The following is a 17,664-nucleotide window of genomic DNA, read 5'->3' on the forward strand; positions in this document are numbered from 1 at the left end:
AGAGAGGAAACCAGCTCTGCTTCAGTTAGGGATTCTGTTACTCCCAATGGCAAAAATACTTCTAAGTGTGAAAGAAGGCAGATAAATGAAATTTTTTTTTTTTTTTTTTTGGTGACAACTACATGGAGCTTGTCTGAAAGAGCAGCAGCAGCACCCCTCTGCTCTGCAATGAGCTGCCTCAGATCTGTCTGTGTTTTCGGTGGTGTACCTGTTAGACATGAAAGTGAACATAATTCAGACAGGGAAGGAAATAGCTGAAAGTTTTCAACAACTGAACATAAAAATAATTGCTATTTTGACTACAGTAGCATCACTTGAGAATGGGTAAATTGATAAAAAGACATAAAAGCTTGAAGAAAGATACTATTGAAGTGAGCTTCTGGCTCAAAAGACCAAAAATCTTGAAAGCAGATCAAACATACAAACAAAAAGACTGTGGAAGCAGATCAGGTTTTATTTTTCTCACCAATTACATGAAGAACCTGTTGAGGGCAGAGACCTTTCCTGACTTTCTGTTATTCCTGCAGCCTAAACTATGCCTAAAGAGCAGCTGCTTTAAGAGATGTTGAAAATGCTGATTTCTTAAAGGGGTTGCAAGTGTGAAGGAGAATCAGAAACAGTGTTGTGAAATCTTGGAAGCAATAGTTTTTCTAGCCTTCCCCTCTAACATAAGTCTTAAGAAACATCTTTTTAAAAAAATTTAAAAGGCAAGTATTTGAGCTCTTACCCAATACAGCCAGAACCTGAACAGGAATGTGGGCAGCTGATTGCAACATGAGGAGTCAGATAAGGTTGAAAGAGTAGAGGCACTTCTTTCCCCGTAAAATTTTTATACTTGTGTCAGGTTTACAGAATTTGAATTCAAACAAAAATAACTTGAAAACCTAAACCAACTTATTTCCAGGACATTTTGTGGACCTATCATAGTTGGGATTGACCTAAACTCCACCAAGTTGTACTTCTGCTAATGCAAGGCTTTGAGCTCCTGGATTAAAGAAGTTCAGGAAGTTAAAGAACCCCATTTTATTGCATTGATAGCCAAGAAAGAATGCACAAATTCTGATGGGTAAAAGCTAGAAATAAAATTAGGATTCTATTGGGATAATTTTTTTTTTTTTTTAATTCTCCCACAACATTTTGGATGCAGTTGACTTTATAAATACTTAATGAAAGTATTAATAACTTTTCAGCATCCTGTGGAGCTTTAAAATTAAACTTTTATGTTGTTACCAGATTGAATCACTAACTATATGAATATCCTTGCTCTCTATATTAATACCTGAATTTGAAGTTGGAGGTAGAGGGGCTGTACTTTACAATAAAACAAAGTACTTGTTTATATTCAGCTCTGAAGACAAAGCAGTAGACACACGTATACATTTTTCTGCTTTAACCTTTCCAGTCTGGATCTTCTGCTCCAAAGCTTTATGAGAGAGTTGAAATAGTCTCATTAAAAACATGTAAAAACACACAGCTAACTATTAACTTTGTAATATAATCAGAGACACTTTGCAAAAATGTAAAACTGAGCTGTAAAAATAAATGCTAAAAGTCTTAACATTGGAGCTAACAAAATACAGATTTTTGGTTGTGTAGTGCCAAAGTGCCTTGAAGTTCCCTAGACTAATGGATGATTACTGATTCCAAGTGCTTGTTTGGTTCCTAAATTCGAGAAGTTGATGGCAGCTCTAGAAATATTTTCACAGACAGACACAGACAGTCTCTAAGGTAGTAGGGCTGTACTTGCTAAACTACTTTATATATACTTTATAAAGTATTTACTTAATTCTAGAAGATGGAGTTTGTTTTGGTTTGGATTCTCATTCTGTCACCTTGTCACTGAAATATTCTTGTCAGTAATGAAATCTAAGCAAATTTATCTTCCAAAGAAATCCTTGATGTTAATTTACAGGGTAATTCAGGTAAAAATGTGCCCTGCCAAGGAGGAGAATTATGGCAAGGATTTCTCATTTTTAATGTCTAAAAATTAAAGCTTATTCCAACTTCTGCTCCTGCACTGTAACTCTTGCATTTGTTTTTGTTCCTTTTTAACTTTGTGCCTTTTAAGAAGGGATGGTTTGTGTGATCACATGCAAGCCAGAAGCTAATTATTTTTAGGGCAAGTCTGGGTAAAGAAGATCATTTCAGAGACAACTAACTTTTAAGTGGCTTGCAGCAGAAATTATTTGCCTGAAAACTGAGTATAAAAACAAATAGAACTTGTAGGTGGTTTTTTTTTTTTCTTTTAAACTTGCCAAATATGTAAAAAAGAAACTTCTAGAAATCTTGTACTTAACCTCCTCATACAAAATAAAATTCACCCATACTGCTGAAAATAAGCAGCAGGTTTTTGGTTGGCTGGATTTTGGATGTTTTAAATGAACTGATGCTATTCTTTCCTTTTTCCAGATGACTCAATAACAAAATCATAATGGTCTGTTGTAATTTTTCTTGTTATTAAAAAAAACCCCATAAACAACTTCAAATGCATTCATTTTGGAGATACTAAAACTTTCTAATTCCTTTTCAGCAAAAGCAACTTGAAATTGAAAGAACTGCAAAATGGCTTAAGATGCTGAAAAGTTGGGAAAAATACAAGAATAGTGAAAAGGTAAGATTCTGCATGCTTTTGTCGTTGGGTGTCACTTCTGGAAGAATATATACCCTGAAATTAGATTGCCTGTGTTTGATACATGAAAAAAACCCCAAATCCACACTGAAAGAATAAGGTTTTTTGTTCTTCCAAAATAACCCACTAGTAATTTCCACAAAATTGGTGATCAAATGCAAGGAATTGTGGTTCGTGCGTTCATGTGTGCAGAATTATTTGTGGACAGAGTGGATTATGTCAGGTGTGACGTAAAGTGCTAAATATTTTACTTGCTTTAAAAGCTAGGTGGGGACTTTGATGTGAGCAGTTTATTTGCTGAAATTGTGGTCTTGGTCATCTTAAAATTATGGAAGAATTTCAGTTGGAAAAAAACTTGCTGGAGAGTCCGTATTCCCAACACTGGGTTCTGGGGAAGTTTCATAGCTGGTCTTGTGGCTGTTTAGTGGATAATGCACAGAATCCCAAATTCCTTCTTCTCTTCAACGCAGCTTAAGACTTGTATTTTCTGTTGTGGGTTCTGTTGGTGGTTTTTGATGCTGCTGATCCACCTGTTCTATGCAAGGACCAAGGGCAGCTGTTGCACATCCCAGGTTCCTGCCCTGATGAGTGGCCTGGACTGGCCTTACTCCCTTACTGGCCTTCTGCTCAAGTAAATTCTCTATTCAAAGCTGAGACCTTAGAAGAGAGAGATTGAGACTTGTTGGTCTGATGAGCAGAGAGCTGAGGTGCTACAAGCAGAGTAGAGAGAGGAAGATACTCAGCATGTTCCCTGCTCACCCTGTCTGCTCACTACCTCTCTCTTTGAGACTGGTAACTTTTTTGGTACAAACCAAAGCCAGTGGTTGATCTCTTTCAGGGTATAGCTCAGAATCTAGAAAGTCCATTTCCTTAAAATATGATGTAAATGCATGAAAAATAATTATTTGTTCCCAAAGTTTTGCTTATAATCCTACTTTATGTCCTGCCATTTTCTCTGGGAGAAGCTAGGGATCATAACACTTGTGACTTTGTTCTGTACATCTGACAGTAAAAGGATTTTAAAACAAATATGTTCCCAAGTCAGAAGGTAATAAAAAGCCCTGGAACAGCTACTTTGTTTGCAAAGAGAATGTTAATATGACATTTCAGGTAACACAGTAACCACATGTCATCTGGGAGCAGTGGTTGTGCTCTTCAGCCATTGGTGATGTCAGTCCATGAGACATTGACTTAAATAAATAATTCTCTCTTCACCAGGCATGCAGAAGGTCTAGCAGATCAGCTGAGCAGAAAGAGTTTCAGTTCATGTAACAAATTATAGACTGAACTATAAATAGTGGCTGGAATAATTCAATATGTTCATAAAGGGATGAACTTCGCTTGAGGCTAGGAAAAATTTTCACTCATTGTTGAACTCTAGTGAAGCACATGAGATTTAAAAAACAAGGGTGTTTTCCTTATTCTTTCTCAGATCATATGTGGTAAGTGAACCAGAAGATACAGAATAAAGAATGAGCCACCTCCTCCTCCTGAGCATCCAGTGGAAAGCCAGACATTATTTGTCACTGCTCTTAATGGAAAGCCTGGCTGTGTTCTCAGAGCTGTGTTCTCTTCCCAGTTAAAGACAATTTTTATCTGGAAGTGTGTTGGAAGAATGCACCAGCTTTCCAAGCTCAAGTTCTTGAAGCATGGAAGGAGTAGTTGGGAACAAGTTCCTGACTCTTGTTTCCTGTCTTCACTGGAGTGGATAATGTGGTTAATGTTAGAGGAACAAATTGCTGAAGAAAATGAACAGCCTGTGTGTTTGTTACAAGACTCACTTCACCTGAAACTGCCATGGTTTCTGTGCAGTCAGGTTCCTCCTGAAATGAGTGTTCTTTAGAAACAGCACTGAAGGGAACATTGCAGCAACAACAACAGTAATAATGTTGTAGGATTATAGATTGTAATTGTAGGGATGGCTTGGTTCTGGAAAATGGCATGTTTGAGACACACTTGTGTCAGAATAGGTAGGAAGGGAGACTCGGAGAAAGTGATGGGCCCAGGTACACAGCAGATATGTACAAAATACAGGACTTTGGACAGCCTGTTTGTGATGAGCCTTCAAAATATACAGCTAGGAGAGCTTTGCCTTGAAGGGATCTGTTCATACTGTACACACCCTGTAAATGAATCCATATATTTGATTCCATTATCCCAGATTGTCATGTGCTTAGCTACAAACCACAGTTTTCATTCAATACTCTTGCAGACCTGCCTATAGGCTGTTTCTTTTTTTTTTTTTTTTGTCATAACTTCACAAAGAGAAATAATGAGAAAACATTAACACACTGGTGGGTGTGTGTGTGCATTTGAGATGCTTCACTTTATTTCTTCTCCTGGTCTTGACTGCTGAAGAATATCTCAAGAAATAGATGAGGCCTGTGAGAACTTCACACTGTTTTCCCATCGGAACTCTTGTGCTAAACCTGGTAAAAAAGATGGGGTTGGGAATAGAGATTAGGAGTGTATGACCACAAGAAACTGGAAAAAGATGGAAGAATGATCATATTGAGACCAGAAATGTGCCAGGCTCTACCATATTTGGGTAATTAGATGGTAATTTGGGTTTAGAGGTAGTGAAGTATGACATAATAAAGTGAGCCCATGTACAGCTCCATAACAGAATCTGTAGAATCACAGAATCACAGAATGGCCTGGGGTGGAAGGGACCTTACTGATCGTCGAGTTCCAGCCCCCTGCCATGGGCAGGGCCATCTTCCACTAGAACACCTTCCTCAGAGCCCCACCCAGCCTGGCCTTGGACACTTCCTGGGATGGGGCAGCCACAGCTTCTCTGGGAACCTGTGCCAGGGTCTCACCACCCTCACAGGGAAGAATTCTTTCCTTATGTGTGAGGTTTTCTTGTTGTCTTGATGTCTGTGGCCAGATCTGATCTCACCAGGGCTTCAGCTCTCTAACCTGATCCCTGGGTACTCAGATGGTCCCTCTGTATTCCTCCAAACTGGCTGTCCTTGCTTCCCCCCTGTAAGCTTCCTTTTTCTGTTTGAGATTGTCCAGGCACTGCTGTTCATTCATAAGGGCCTCCTGGTGCTTTTGTCTGAGTCGCTCTTTGTGTTATAAAACTCCTTGATTCCTCTGTGGTTATTTAGGCATCTCTTTCAGTGCAGTTTTCATGTTTCTTATAGACACCACTGTGAAGTGTGTAACTGCCCTTGTGTCTTTGCTTGATTGATATTTGTCAAAATAAAGCTTTCATCTCCCCATCAGTCATTCCTTATGCAGGAAGTGTCACAGAGCAGCAAAGTTTGTGTTTCAGTGTGGTTCTTCTCTCGTTTGTGCTTTTATTTCCTATTTGTATTCCACTGCTTAGTAGTTCAGGGTACAATCAACCACCCACAGATAGTAAATCCTTCCTGGCTTAGTATGATCATAACTTTCAGGAAAGATTAAATAAAACTGTTATATGTTGTATTCCCATTTGAGTATTTCCACCAAAGTATTTCTGTCTTTCCCTGTCTGCCTTCATCTATTTGTGATTGAAGTTGCCTAAATTGAAGGGGAAAGGAAGAAGAGAAACAATCAGGGTAGCTGCCATTTCCAGCTGTTCTGGCATTCACACACAGTATAATAATCAAGTCTCCAATTCGTTTGGAGTCTGAACACAGAGCCTTAATGAAGAACCCTCTTTGCATTCCTGAGATTTTTGAATGAGATGGAGCTCCTCTCCTGTTTGCACTTTTTCTTCCTTTAATGCAATCCACAGAAGCTGAAGAACCTCTAAAGGCAGCAGCCTTTATAAATATATTTTCTTTTCATTATAAATATACTTTCTTGTGAGACTCATGATTTTAATTCTTGTGCTTCTCATCACTGATTCTTTTTGAGGTGACAGAGTCCCTTTGCTACTTGTGCAGCTCTTCCAGACAGCTGAGAAAGTTTCATTTTCAGGAAAACCAACTTGATATCTTGCAGGAGCAATGATGCCAGTTGCCACTCTTCAGGCCAGTGCTGTGTGACAGTGGCCTCATTTCTTTCCCAGAAACCAGTTTGATTTATGAGCTGGGGAGATGGGGGCCAGGCAGGAAGGGAAAGTTGTACATTTTCCAAGTGTTTCTGCATGTTGGACATCATGGCCTTCATTGAGATGATAGCTAATTTTTTTGTCTTCTTGCTTTGTAAGGGTTTTAGTTCATTCTGTATATTCAGTGTATTTATAGGTCCAATTTGTTTTTGCATGAGAAGCTCCTTTGAATTCCCAGGTGAAATGGTCTCATTTAGTGTTAGGTTCTCCTACCTACTTCAGGATTAACCATCTTATTAATAGTTGCAAGAGTTTGACTGCTGTCCTTGGCTGAATATCAGCTTAGATCTGCTAGAGAACTTAAATCTGTATTTTTATGTATCCTGTGTTTATACAATCATATTTATTGAGGTTCACCTTCTTTTTTCTATGTCCGGTGCTGATGGAAACATTCCAGATCCCATAACCCCATTCTTTGAATGATGAATGTTTTCACAGATGTGTGTGTTTATCTGAACTATGAGTTTATATGTATTTGTGTTTTGTTTTGAGTGATTATCCTAATCTTCACAAGTAATTTAAAATTAACTCAGTATTTCATCTTCCCAGAAGCAGAAGAAAAAAGAAACTTACTGAATTTTCTACTTTCTGTTTTAATTATTAATTTGGAGAGAGCAGAAAAGTAGATTAGCAAGTATATAGATACAAGCAGCATTTCTCAAGGCATTTTTATTCTGGTGTTACATAAGGACATAGAAGACAGCAGAGGGCACTAGCATGGTGCTTATGGTAAAGGCATTCAGCTAGCTAATAATCAGTGTACTCATTTATATTTTCTTTAACTGTTTGGTGCCTGTGTGATTACCAGGAATGATTTTTGCAGTGAAGTGTGTGCGAGTTCCCCCCACTCCCCAGGATGCAGCACAGCCCTGTCACTTTGACAAAACTGCAGCACTGCACAGGGTCACTGTGAAGGAAAGGCTGGGGCTGGAAGGGGCCTCTGGAGGTCACCTGGCCCAGCCCCCTGCTCGGGCAGGGCCACCTCCACCTGCCCAGGACCATTCTCTTGATGGCTTCTGAGAGTTGCAAGGTTGGGGACACCACAGCCTGACTGGGTGACCTGTGTCAGTGCTCTGTCACCCTCACAGTGAAAAAATGTTTCCTGCTGTTCAAAGGGAATCTCCAGTGTTTCAGTTTGTGCCCATTGCCTCTGGTTGTGTGACTGGGCACCACTGAACAGAGCCTGCCTCTGTACCTTTTGCACTTTCCCTTCAGGGTGGTGTAAAAGACAAATTGATAAGATCCCCCTTGAGCCTTCTTTGCTCCCATCTGAACAGTCCCAGCCCTCTCAGCCTCTCCTCATGGCAGAGATGGTCAAATCTCATCATCTCTTAGCCCTTTGCAATGTGTCCATGTCTGTCCTGTGTTGAGGAGCCCAGAACTGGACTCACCAGTGCTCAGCAGAGGGAAAGAATCATCTCCCTCAACGTCCTGGGAATACTTTTGTCTGATGCAACCCAGAATACCATTGATCATTTTTGCTTCAAGGGCAGTGCCCTGGCTCCTGCTCAACTTGGTGTCCACCAGGACCCTCAGGTCCTTTTTTTCTGAGCTCTTATCTGGCTGGTGACCCCTAGAATGGTTCCTGGGGTCGTTCCTTCCTAGGTGCAGGACTTTGCTCCTCTCCTTGTTGAGCTCCATGAGGTTCCTGGCAACCCATTTCTCCAGTTTGTTAACATCACTCTGGATGGAAGCACAACCCTCTTGGTGTATCAGCCACTCCTCTCAGTTTTCCACTGTGAAAATTTTCACACTTGTTTCCATGTTCTTGTTTGTACAGTGGAGCCTGTGCCATAACTAAGTGACATTTCTCTCTTCTGTATCAGGTAGTGAAAGTCTTTGGTCTTGTGTTCTGCTGAGTCTGTAGGCAGGATCTGGTAATGACTTGGGATGACTGAGAGCTTTTTCTCTGCCTCAATAAAAGAATAGATGGAACAGCAGAGTCAGCTGAACACAGATCTAAACTGGTTTGCAAGAAGCTGTGAATGTTATTGGGTTTATTCTGTCAGGTAGTGCAACAATTCAGAACTTAGCTACTAAAAATGTTTGCTTTCCTCCTATTTGGTTGGTTTTTAGTTTTTTTTTTGGCATAGCTGTAGTGGGCTCATGAAACTGCTCACTTCTCTGTCCTTTCTGCTCTTTTGAAGTTATATTTGCAACTCACTTTTCAAACTTTTCTGTGAAAAGTGCTTCCACAGTTCTCTGTCTCAGTTTTTACTTACTGCTTTAAGAGCTCTTCTAGCATTTGGCTGTTTCAATCTAGGCAGTGCAGAAGATGGGAAAACTGTAAATGCCATGAACTCCTCTGGAACTGGAGGTTCTTCTCCTTTAGTTTGATTTTTCAAAAAAACCCTGAACAACTCCACACTTTGGATGGATGGTTTGAATTGTTTTAATTCTGTTTGGATAAGAAGCTACTGTTGTAAAGACTTATTTCTGGTGTTTTATATCCATCTGACCTTCTCCCAAAATATGAATTTATACAACAGCAGTAGTCTTGAGAGTTTATTCTTCAACCAGTTGTCTTCATTAATAACCTTTTGTTCTTGGAGACATTTGAAAAGGAGTTAAACAATTATAACTAGCTGACAGAAATGTTTGTTGTGAGGGTACTCTGTTGCTGAACATGGGTCTGAGGAATAAAATGCCTGTCACTGAGGACACAGATCACTGCATTTTTTTCCCCACAGTTTTCCTCCAAATTTCCAGAAAAGATACTGCAAATTTGGCTCATTCTGCTTTCCAGTAGACAGGCTAATCTCTTCTTAGGACAACTCCATTGCAGTTGGGGATGTTTGGCTTTCAAAAGAGTAAATTTTCCTCTCTCCCACAAGCAGGTATCCTTGTATCTGGATTGACACACACTGAAATCCTGTGTGACCTGAGCTCAGGGTATCCATCTGTAGAGAAGCTGCTTTGGAGCTCTGGATGTTGCTCTTCATTTTTACAGAGGAATCTGTACTGGCACAGCTGTGCTCACACTGCTTTAGCATTTTTAATATTAATGCAGCAAAGTTTTCTTTATGAAGCACAACATTTTTTTTTTGTGGACAGCCTCCAGGATGGCTGTTGTATCTTATACAAGTTTGTTTTTCATTTGAAAAAGGAACAAGGGAAGAAACTCATAACCATGCGTGTGCAAGAGTTACAGATTCTGCAATCCAGACACAAATCCTTGCTGGCATTAAAGACACCTTTAAAGAGCCGATATTTTCCAAATGGCAGGAGGTTTGGAAATATATTGCAACAAGGGGTTCATTAATTTTCCAAAACTGGAGATGTGAAATACGTGAAGAGAAAAACAATCCTGTCTTTGAGGAGGATATTGCTTTTAAAATATTTCTTACTGCAAACTATAACTTTTATAAAAATGTGTAAAGGAAGTGGTAGCTTTGTCAGCTGAAATTTTTAAGGTCTAACTTCCATAGTAGCCTAAACATGAAGAAAAAAATTGGAGAATGGTTGTGTGTGGTTTGTTCTCTTTTAAACCTAATTGTCTCCCTGTGTAATCATTAAAATAATGGTAAAAATATAATTTCAGAAAGGTTAATTTTCTGTGTCAGAGTTTTCTTTTCAATTTTCCTTGTCTTAGATATGTCTTCAAAAGATGATAACACCTTTTTGTGTTCTTTTTTTTTTTTGCAAATGTTTTAATATGCATGTATGAGACTGATTATTAGTTTAGAAATAGAATGTGAGATCTGTTAGCTTTAGAAATGGCACATTCTGGTTTTTTGTCATCTCACAATTTGTTTCTTTGCATGCATACATCTGAGCATACTGTCGCAGTTTTAGAAGAATTCTAAAATCAGTTCTGCTTTTGGGTTTTACTGATAATTTTTAAAGCTTTGTGATTTTGCTGCTTGCTTTTTGCTATTTCTATTAATAGACCGTAATTACAGTGAGTTATTTGTGGCTTATCCTTGAATAGAGTGTTGCTAAGAATCTGATTTTTGGGATCTAAATGACCAAATTTGCTGAGCAAAGGTGATACAATTTTGATAGACCTTCCTACATGCAAAAGTCCTGCCTTGAAGGGGATGCTTGGCCTGTGTGTCTGTTTTGTCCCTGTACCTCTGGATTCCATCAGGAGATCCCAAATGACATTGCTGGCCACGTTCCTCAAATCACACTGAAACACTTTCTCCCCAGCAGGTCATCCCTTTCCTAGGGTGCTTGGTGTAATTGCATTTTTCTCTTTAGTGTGTTGTGCATCACTGTTCCTTTTATTCAGAGCATTGTAAGTTGTGCTGCATTTTTTCTTTTTTTTTTCAGTTTCATAGGAGAATTTATAAAGGGATCCCACTGCAGTTCAGAGGACAAGTCTGGTCTTTGTTGCTTGATGTTCCTAAGATGAAAGAAGAAATGAAAGACTTTTATAATGTGAGTTTGTAGAATTTCTACTTAATATTAATTTAAAAACATCAGATACTAAAGCTACAGGCTTTATGAAGTGTTAAAAAATTTTTTTGCTGTTATGCAGTGTTAAAAAAATAAATTAGAAATTACACTGCACTCTATTGCTTGTTTTAGCTAGGAAAAAGGCTGTGTTCAAAAGCTGAGCTGAGATTGAGTCTGAGTAGATGAGGAGTCTTGTGAAAGAGGACTGGTGTTGGTATTGATGTTATCTAAATGTTGGTATCTGTTACCTTCCTCATAATTCTTGCTTTTTATTCTAACAGGCTGATTTTTCTGACTGTTATATTTTAAGTTCCTCAATAAGTCTAGTGGGAGATCCAAAGGAGGTAAAACAGAGGTTATACTGAATAATGTGGTTCTGGGAAGGAATGCCAAGTTAAATTAGAAGCATTTAAAAATAGGTGAAATAATATTTAGGTATTATTAATGCCATCTAATGCTTGATGTAAAACAAAGAAATGTTTGTAGTTCAGATACAGGAAGAGTTTTTTCCATCATTATCTGATTTATTTGTGATATACTCATCTTGCTGCTCTCTATTTTTCTGGTTCCTGAAGTGATATTAACACTGCTCATTGGAAGTGTCACAAACTGCACACAAATTTAGAAGGATAATACATATTTGTTGTAGGTCAAACAGCTTCTTTCAGCTCTCTTTGCAGGGGAAAGACCAGTTCTTAACCTTCTGTCCTTCCTCTTTCTCAAACTTGGGGTAACTTTCTGTTCTCTCACATGACTGCAAGGGCTCAGGGTGCTTCTCTCCTTATATTCCATCAAATCTCAGGTGTTTAAAACTACAGATTTTCCCTTTGCTGCTTTTCTGTCTGTCTGGGGGACAAATCATTGCTGGGTGTTTAGTTTAAATTGTACTGAAAGCTGCACATAGCTGAGATTGTGGTTGGTGTTGTGTTGGTTCACTGATTTAAAAGTAATTCCTCATGTACGTACCTAAAGCTTCTGGTTGTGTACAACAGACTGGATGCATGTTATTGTTCCCTGTTTCATCCCTTAGTTCTTATTATTTTTTACTTTACTCATGTTTTCTTGCAACCAGAATCCATAGAATTTTGCCTTTTTGTCTGTGGTATTCTCTAATAGTCAGAAATAATGTTTTAAAAATACCATATTGAGTCTAGGGTCTTGCAAACTCAACTTTTATGGACAGAAGTAGAATAAATGAATGAGAGTCAAGAGAAAATTATTGTAAGTGTAGAAAATAAGGTGTCAGTCTAAACCTGTGCAGGTTTCTTAAGTATTCAATTACAAAAATGGATTTAATTATAAAACAGTAAAGCAAGTGCTAAAGTAGACATATTCTACAGCTATATTAGATTAGAACAGAAAGACAGAGGAAATTACTAGAGAAATGTCCATTATCTATATTTAGATAATAACTGGCAGCTATGTAGCTATTACTTCTGCTAGAGAAAAAGACAGGAAAAGTATGAAAACCACACTAAATCATTTGCTTAAAGCCTTGTCTAGAGCACTTGCATCTCAGGTTCTTTTTCCTGAGTAGCAAAATTAATTTTCTGTCTTTCTGTAGTGCTGTGCCTGCCTAAGAAATGGCAATAAGAAATTTGAAATGCTGAAACAGCCTTAAATATGGGTAGGGAATGATGTGTCAAAAAATGTGTATTATGGGATTGGTCTTTCTACATCTTTCCTCTGTGGCTGTTTCTTTCTCACAGAATTTGTACATGTATATGCTTATTTTGGAAGTTAAAACTGTTAATCTTGTGAGTTGCTGTTCTGTATTGTTTTAAATCACATGATGGCAATGAATTCAATATAGCTGTACAGTCAAGCAGGTTTCTGCTTTGTTAGAGTTCACAATTTTAAACTTCTGTTCTGTACTGTACTCCCAGAAATTGAAGTGTCAAGCACGAGGGTCTTCCCCAGACATTCGGCAAATTGACCTGGATGTGAACCGGACGTACAGAGACCACATCATGTTCCGGGACAGATATGGTGTCAAGTAAGTAAACTTTCATCTTCCCACAGATTTTAGCCTTCTTTGTATTCATCTTCTCCCAGTATCTAATTCGGAAAAAATAAAGCAGTATTTTTGTATGTGAGCATTTAATTATTTACAACTCTAAGCCGTAATGCTTTTGGATTTCTTCAAAATGGTTTTTGTTATTTTTTGCTGCCACTAGATGAGGAATATTAGGCAGCTGTCATCTTTAAAAATGCTTAATAGTGAAAAAAGTGGGATACAAACACCAGTATTGTTGCTTGCTTGCAGCATCAGCACCCTGCTGAGAAGAGGAGGGTATTTTTCTCCTTCTGTCTCTGTATTAGTTCAGTTTTTAATCTCCTTTTCTTGCCAAGGCAGATTTTATGGTAGTCTGCTGTTCTCAAAAAGGGGTACTCAGAGCTGTGGACTCTAATGTGATAATAAAAGCAACATTTTCTTACACTATTATTCTAGGTATTTTGTGGAAAAGTCCTAAATCAGGGGGATTCCTCTGCTGGCTGTAAGGAAGGAGCACAGAGCAGAGATTGCCATTGGGGATCTGTTAGTTTGTCACTGTAAAATGAGGCTCCAGCCTCATGTCCGGTACCTTGTTACAGTTTTCTTTGGTTACTGAAGAGTGGCTAAACTTCAGTTCTTCAAGAGGGTAAACCAAAATGCCACAATGCAGATGTTTTAATAAAATTCTCCAAGTATAAATCCACTTCCCAAAAGAAAATAAGCACCTTATGGCTTATGCTTTCTTTCTTTCATTGATTAGTAACAGGGAGAAAATTTCACTGAAAAAGGACAATATGTAAAGCTCTGCTGTTAAATTTTAGCAGTTTTACTTGTTGATGCAAGTAGGCATTCAGGTATCCAGATTCTCTCCTGAACAGGTGACAAAAAGTAGCTGTGAGTTTAAAAGTTGATTTTGAGAGCTCTCCACTGTTACTTTCATACACAGTTTGGAAAGAGCAGAGTTGTGCTGGCTGGTTTGGTGTTGTTTGGGGTTTTTTGGTTGGCTATCTTCACAGGTTAGACTGTTTTACAGAAAGCAAGGGACCTCTACAAAGCTCTTTGTAATTCTAGCTCTGAAGTATCCAGAGATAGCAGAGGGCTGAGCACAGGATGCTGAGCCAGAGTTAATATTGTTTTTCTTCAGTTTGACAGTAGCAGTCACTAGAGCAGACTTTAATTTCGGTGCCAAGATTAAGACACCTTTGTGGCTGCTTTGTGTATTTCACATCTTCACTTCTGCATCTCTCTTTGGAATCAATAACAGCTGTTAGTGTTCTGCAAGCACAGAAATCAGGTTTGGGGAATTTAAATTTCGGCATTCAGAATAAATCAGTGTTTGAAATGTCACCCATGCAATGTTTCACTTTACCTGTCTATAAAAATGTGCCACCACTCTCTTCTAAAGTATATTGATACTTTTTGAAACATGTCAACATACAAAATATCATAAAGGTACTAATTACAAAATGGTCTTGAAATCAGAAGCACTTATCATTGTGTACTGTGGTTTATCCTGTTCTTTAGTGCTTGACAAGCTAAATTGGGAAAACATGTTTCCAGACCCCAGTTCACTACTTCTGTGTTTTTCTATTTTTACAAAAGATAACGCTGTATTTTTTCATTTTCTGCTCTTATTTCTCCAGGCAACAATCTTTGTTCCATGTTTTAGCTGCATATTCCATATATAATACGGTAAGCTGTTCCTTCACACTTAAATCTGGTTTCTCTGAAAGTGCTGTAAGATAATAACTTGCATCTCCTTCTCCCTAAAAAAATTAAAAAACATTTCGGAGACCTTTGGAAGCACATAGAAATAAATTGTTTGTTGACATCTTTTGAGCTGAAGTTAAAACATCTGAATTATGAGTTTTATTGGACAGATCAAACCATGCTTACAATTTGGCTGAAGCCAGGGATTGTGACTAATAAGAATAATGAATTTGTGTTGTGCTGAAGTGTTATGTGACTGATATTTTCCCCCATTTTATTATCTGCCTTCCTTTCATTTGAATGATGGGGAGGAAAATACTGCAGGAAGATGCATGTTGGAGTCCACAGGTGTATTTCATAACCTGAAAGGTTCTAAAAATTTGAAATTAGTTTAAAATGTTGCATCTTCTTTTCATAAGCCCTTGGTCTTGGCTACAGTCCCAAATGGGGATTTATTTGAGTGGGGTTTCCAGACTGTATCATAAGGCTTAGAAGCTTATGTATTTTGAAGTGTCTTTTGGCTGTATGCTAAAAATAGAAGAAAAAGAAATGCCTTCATTTCCACATTTAACTGTGGTTTTAGTGCACTGTCCCCTCATTCCTTGGGCCTATTTTTAGCATTTTTATACATCTTCCATTTTATATCCATCAGCAACCCCCTAGAAGTCAATATAAAATATGTTAACTTTAGAAGAGGAAAGAGAAATTAAAGCAGCTACTTGAATTAAATACTGATTTGTTTGGGTTTTTTTAAAGTTCTAGGAAATGTAACCTTTCTGTCTAACTTTTTATACCTTCTATAATACATTGGACTGGTGTTTTCAAGTTGCATTAATAATTATGTTTAGAATCAATCATCAAAGTGTAATGGTGAGACTATTATAGTGAAGTTTTTATTTTGAACTTCTGTTGTATTTTTCCTCTTAATAGCAGTTCTAGCAGTGTAGGAGTTCTTACACTTTGGTTTTATCTCTAGAACAAAGTTGTGCTAAGAACTTGTAAACCTGAATAAACTTACTCAACATTTAAGTAATTGTCCTTACAAATACTTTACTGATGGGGTTATCTTAGCAGCTGAATGATAGTGACAGCTGGTTCCTACCATAAAATTCAAAATTAATAGCAGAGGAAGTACTCAAGTTCAGTTTTGGAACAATAAATTTTTCTTTGGGTTTATTACAGTTACTTGCTTCTGGGCTGCTAAAATTGAGCAAGTTTATAGTTACAGGTCACTCTTGAAAAATCCTGTGTTCCTCAGATGGTGCCCTGACTGTAAACCACAACAAAGCCAGATACTCTCACCCTCCATAAAACCCCCCAAATTACAACTAAATGAAAAATGCATCCATTGGACAAAAATACGATACAGTAACTTGAAAATACTAGTACTGACCAAAGGTTGTGTTCATCAGTAGTGAGTTCTAATGAGCACTCAATACTTCCAGGTTACTTTTCAGTTGGAAGGTTGTGCATCATCCCTCCTATCAATCAGTATTTTTAATGATTAAATATGAAGTGTGTTTGGTGGGAAGCTTTACCATCAGGACAGGCATCACCTTTCCTCCACTAACTCAAGGAAAAGCAAAAACCTCAAAACTATGAGGCTTTTGTTGCCAGCATTTTAATATTTCCACTGTATGTTTTTCAGGAGGTTGGATACTGTCAGGGAATGAGCCAGATCACAGCTTTGCTTCTGATGTACATGAATGAAGAAGATGCCTTCTGGGCCTTGGTGAAGCTTCTCTCTGGTCCAAAGCACGCTATGCATGGTATGGAGTTTCATGTCAGTGTATTTAGGTTTCAACCTCTCCTATTTAGGCTGTAAATTATTTGAAAATGAAACTATTCTGTTCTGATTGGTGAAAAATGAAACATAATGGGAGTTTTATACTTGGGGGAGGTATTGGATGTTACTGGAGCTCTCATCCATAAGAGAGAGTAATGGTTTTTATATGTGATATCTTTCAAATGGTTCTTAATGAAAATCAGATGGTTTCCTCTTCTCTTACTCTCTCAGGAAATGTAACCAATTGAAAACTGGTTATGTAGACATCCATACAGTAATAAAATAGTAGTAGAAACTTAATATAGAATGTGTTAAATAATACTGCAGCTGTGCTATCGTTGGGGAGGACGGGAATCTGCAGTAAAAAAATGGACTTGTAGAAAATGGACTTGTGTCTAGGCATGAACTTCAGGCTTCTCAGTTTTATCTCTACCTCACACAGAATTTCCTGCTCTCATGGTATTTTTGCTCTTATGTGATTGGTAGTGCTCTCTTTCCATGCCAGATTTAGTATGATCTATGCATATTCCATGGCTATTGGTATGGAACAAGTCCAGGAATTCCAAAACCTTTGTGATGTTACAGTTCTGGTGATTCAAAAAAGCTGTGGTTCTTGGAAGCCTGCAAAAGTAAATGCCATCCAGAACTTGGGCTTTTTAGCAAATTTCCAACAAGTTCTAGCTGGTTTTCCCTGCTGAAGAATTTCTCATTCTGTGGTATCTTCCTTCCCAAGCTTTTCATTGTTTCTGGATGTTCTCCACCCCCAAAACAAAGGGATAATATGGTATTTTGCTATTTACAGTTCTCCAAAACTATGGACTTGGGGAGATGAAAAACTGATGTCAATGTCATGAATGAAATTTTAAATTCATCAAATGTCAAAAGATTTTCTTGAAGCTTTACACAATGATAACACAGACTAAATACATTTAAAAAAAATCTATAGATTCCATAATAATCCAAACCTGTGCAACTGCAGCCATGTAGAATATTGAGCTCCTCAAAGCTCACAGAAAATTCTAGATATTTTGGGGGAAGTAAGTCCAAATCAGCTCCTTATTTACCAAATTATGTGCATGATAAACAAGAGGATAAAC

General features: G+C 37.9%; 1 protein-coding gene across 5 annotated transcripts in view; it reads left to right on the plus strand.

Annotated features, from left to right (window-relative positions):
- USP6NL (USP6 N-terminal like) overlaps nucleotides 1-17,664 on the plus strand; it is a 110,969-nt gene that overhangs the window by 72,764 nt on the left and 20,541 nt on the right. For all 5 annotated transcript variants that reach the window (XM_063397054.1, XM_063397055.1, XM_063397058.1 and 2 more), the window contains 5 exons: nucleotides 2,531-2,611; nucleotides 10,950-11,057; nucleotides 12,962-13,071; nucleotides 14,715-14,763; nucleotides 16,430-16,550. In XM_063397054.1, the coding sequence (XP_063253124.1) occupies nucleotides 2,531-2,611; nucleotides 10,950-11,057; nucleotides 12,962-13,071; nucleotides 14,715-14,763; nucleotides 16,430-16,550 (469 nt within the window). The remainder of the gene's footprint in view (nucleotides 1-2,530; nucleotides 2,612-10,949; nucleotides 11,058-12,961; nucleotides 13,072-14,714; nucleotides 14,764-16,429; nucleotides 16,551-17,664) is intronic.

Source organism: Prinia subflava, chromosome 4 (genome assembly GCF_021018805.1).
Source record: "Prinia subflava isolate CZ2003 ecotype Zambia chromosome 4, Cam_Psub_1.2, whole genome shotgun sequence".
Lineage (NCBI taxonomy): Eukaryota > Metazoa > Chordata > Aves > Passeriformes > Cisticolidae > Prinia > Prinia subflava.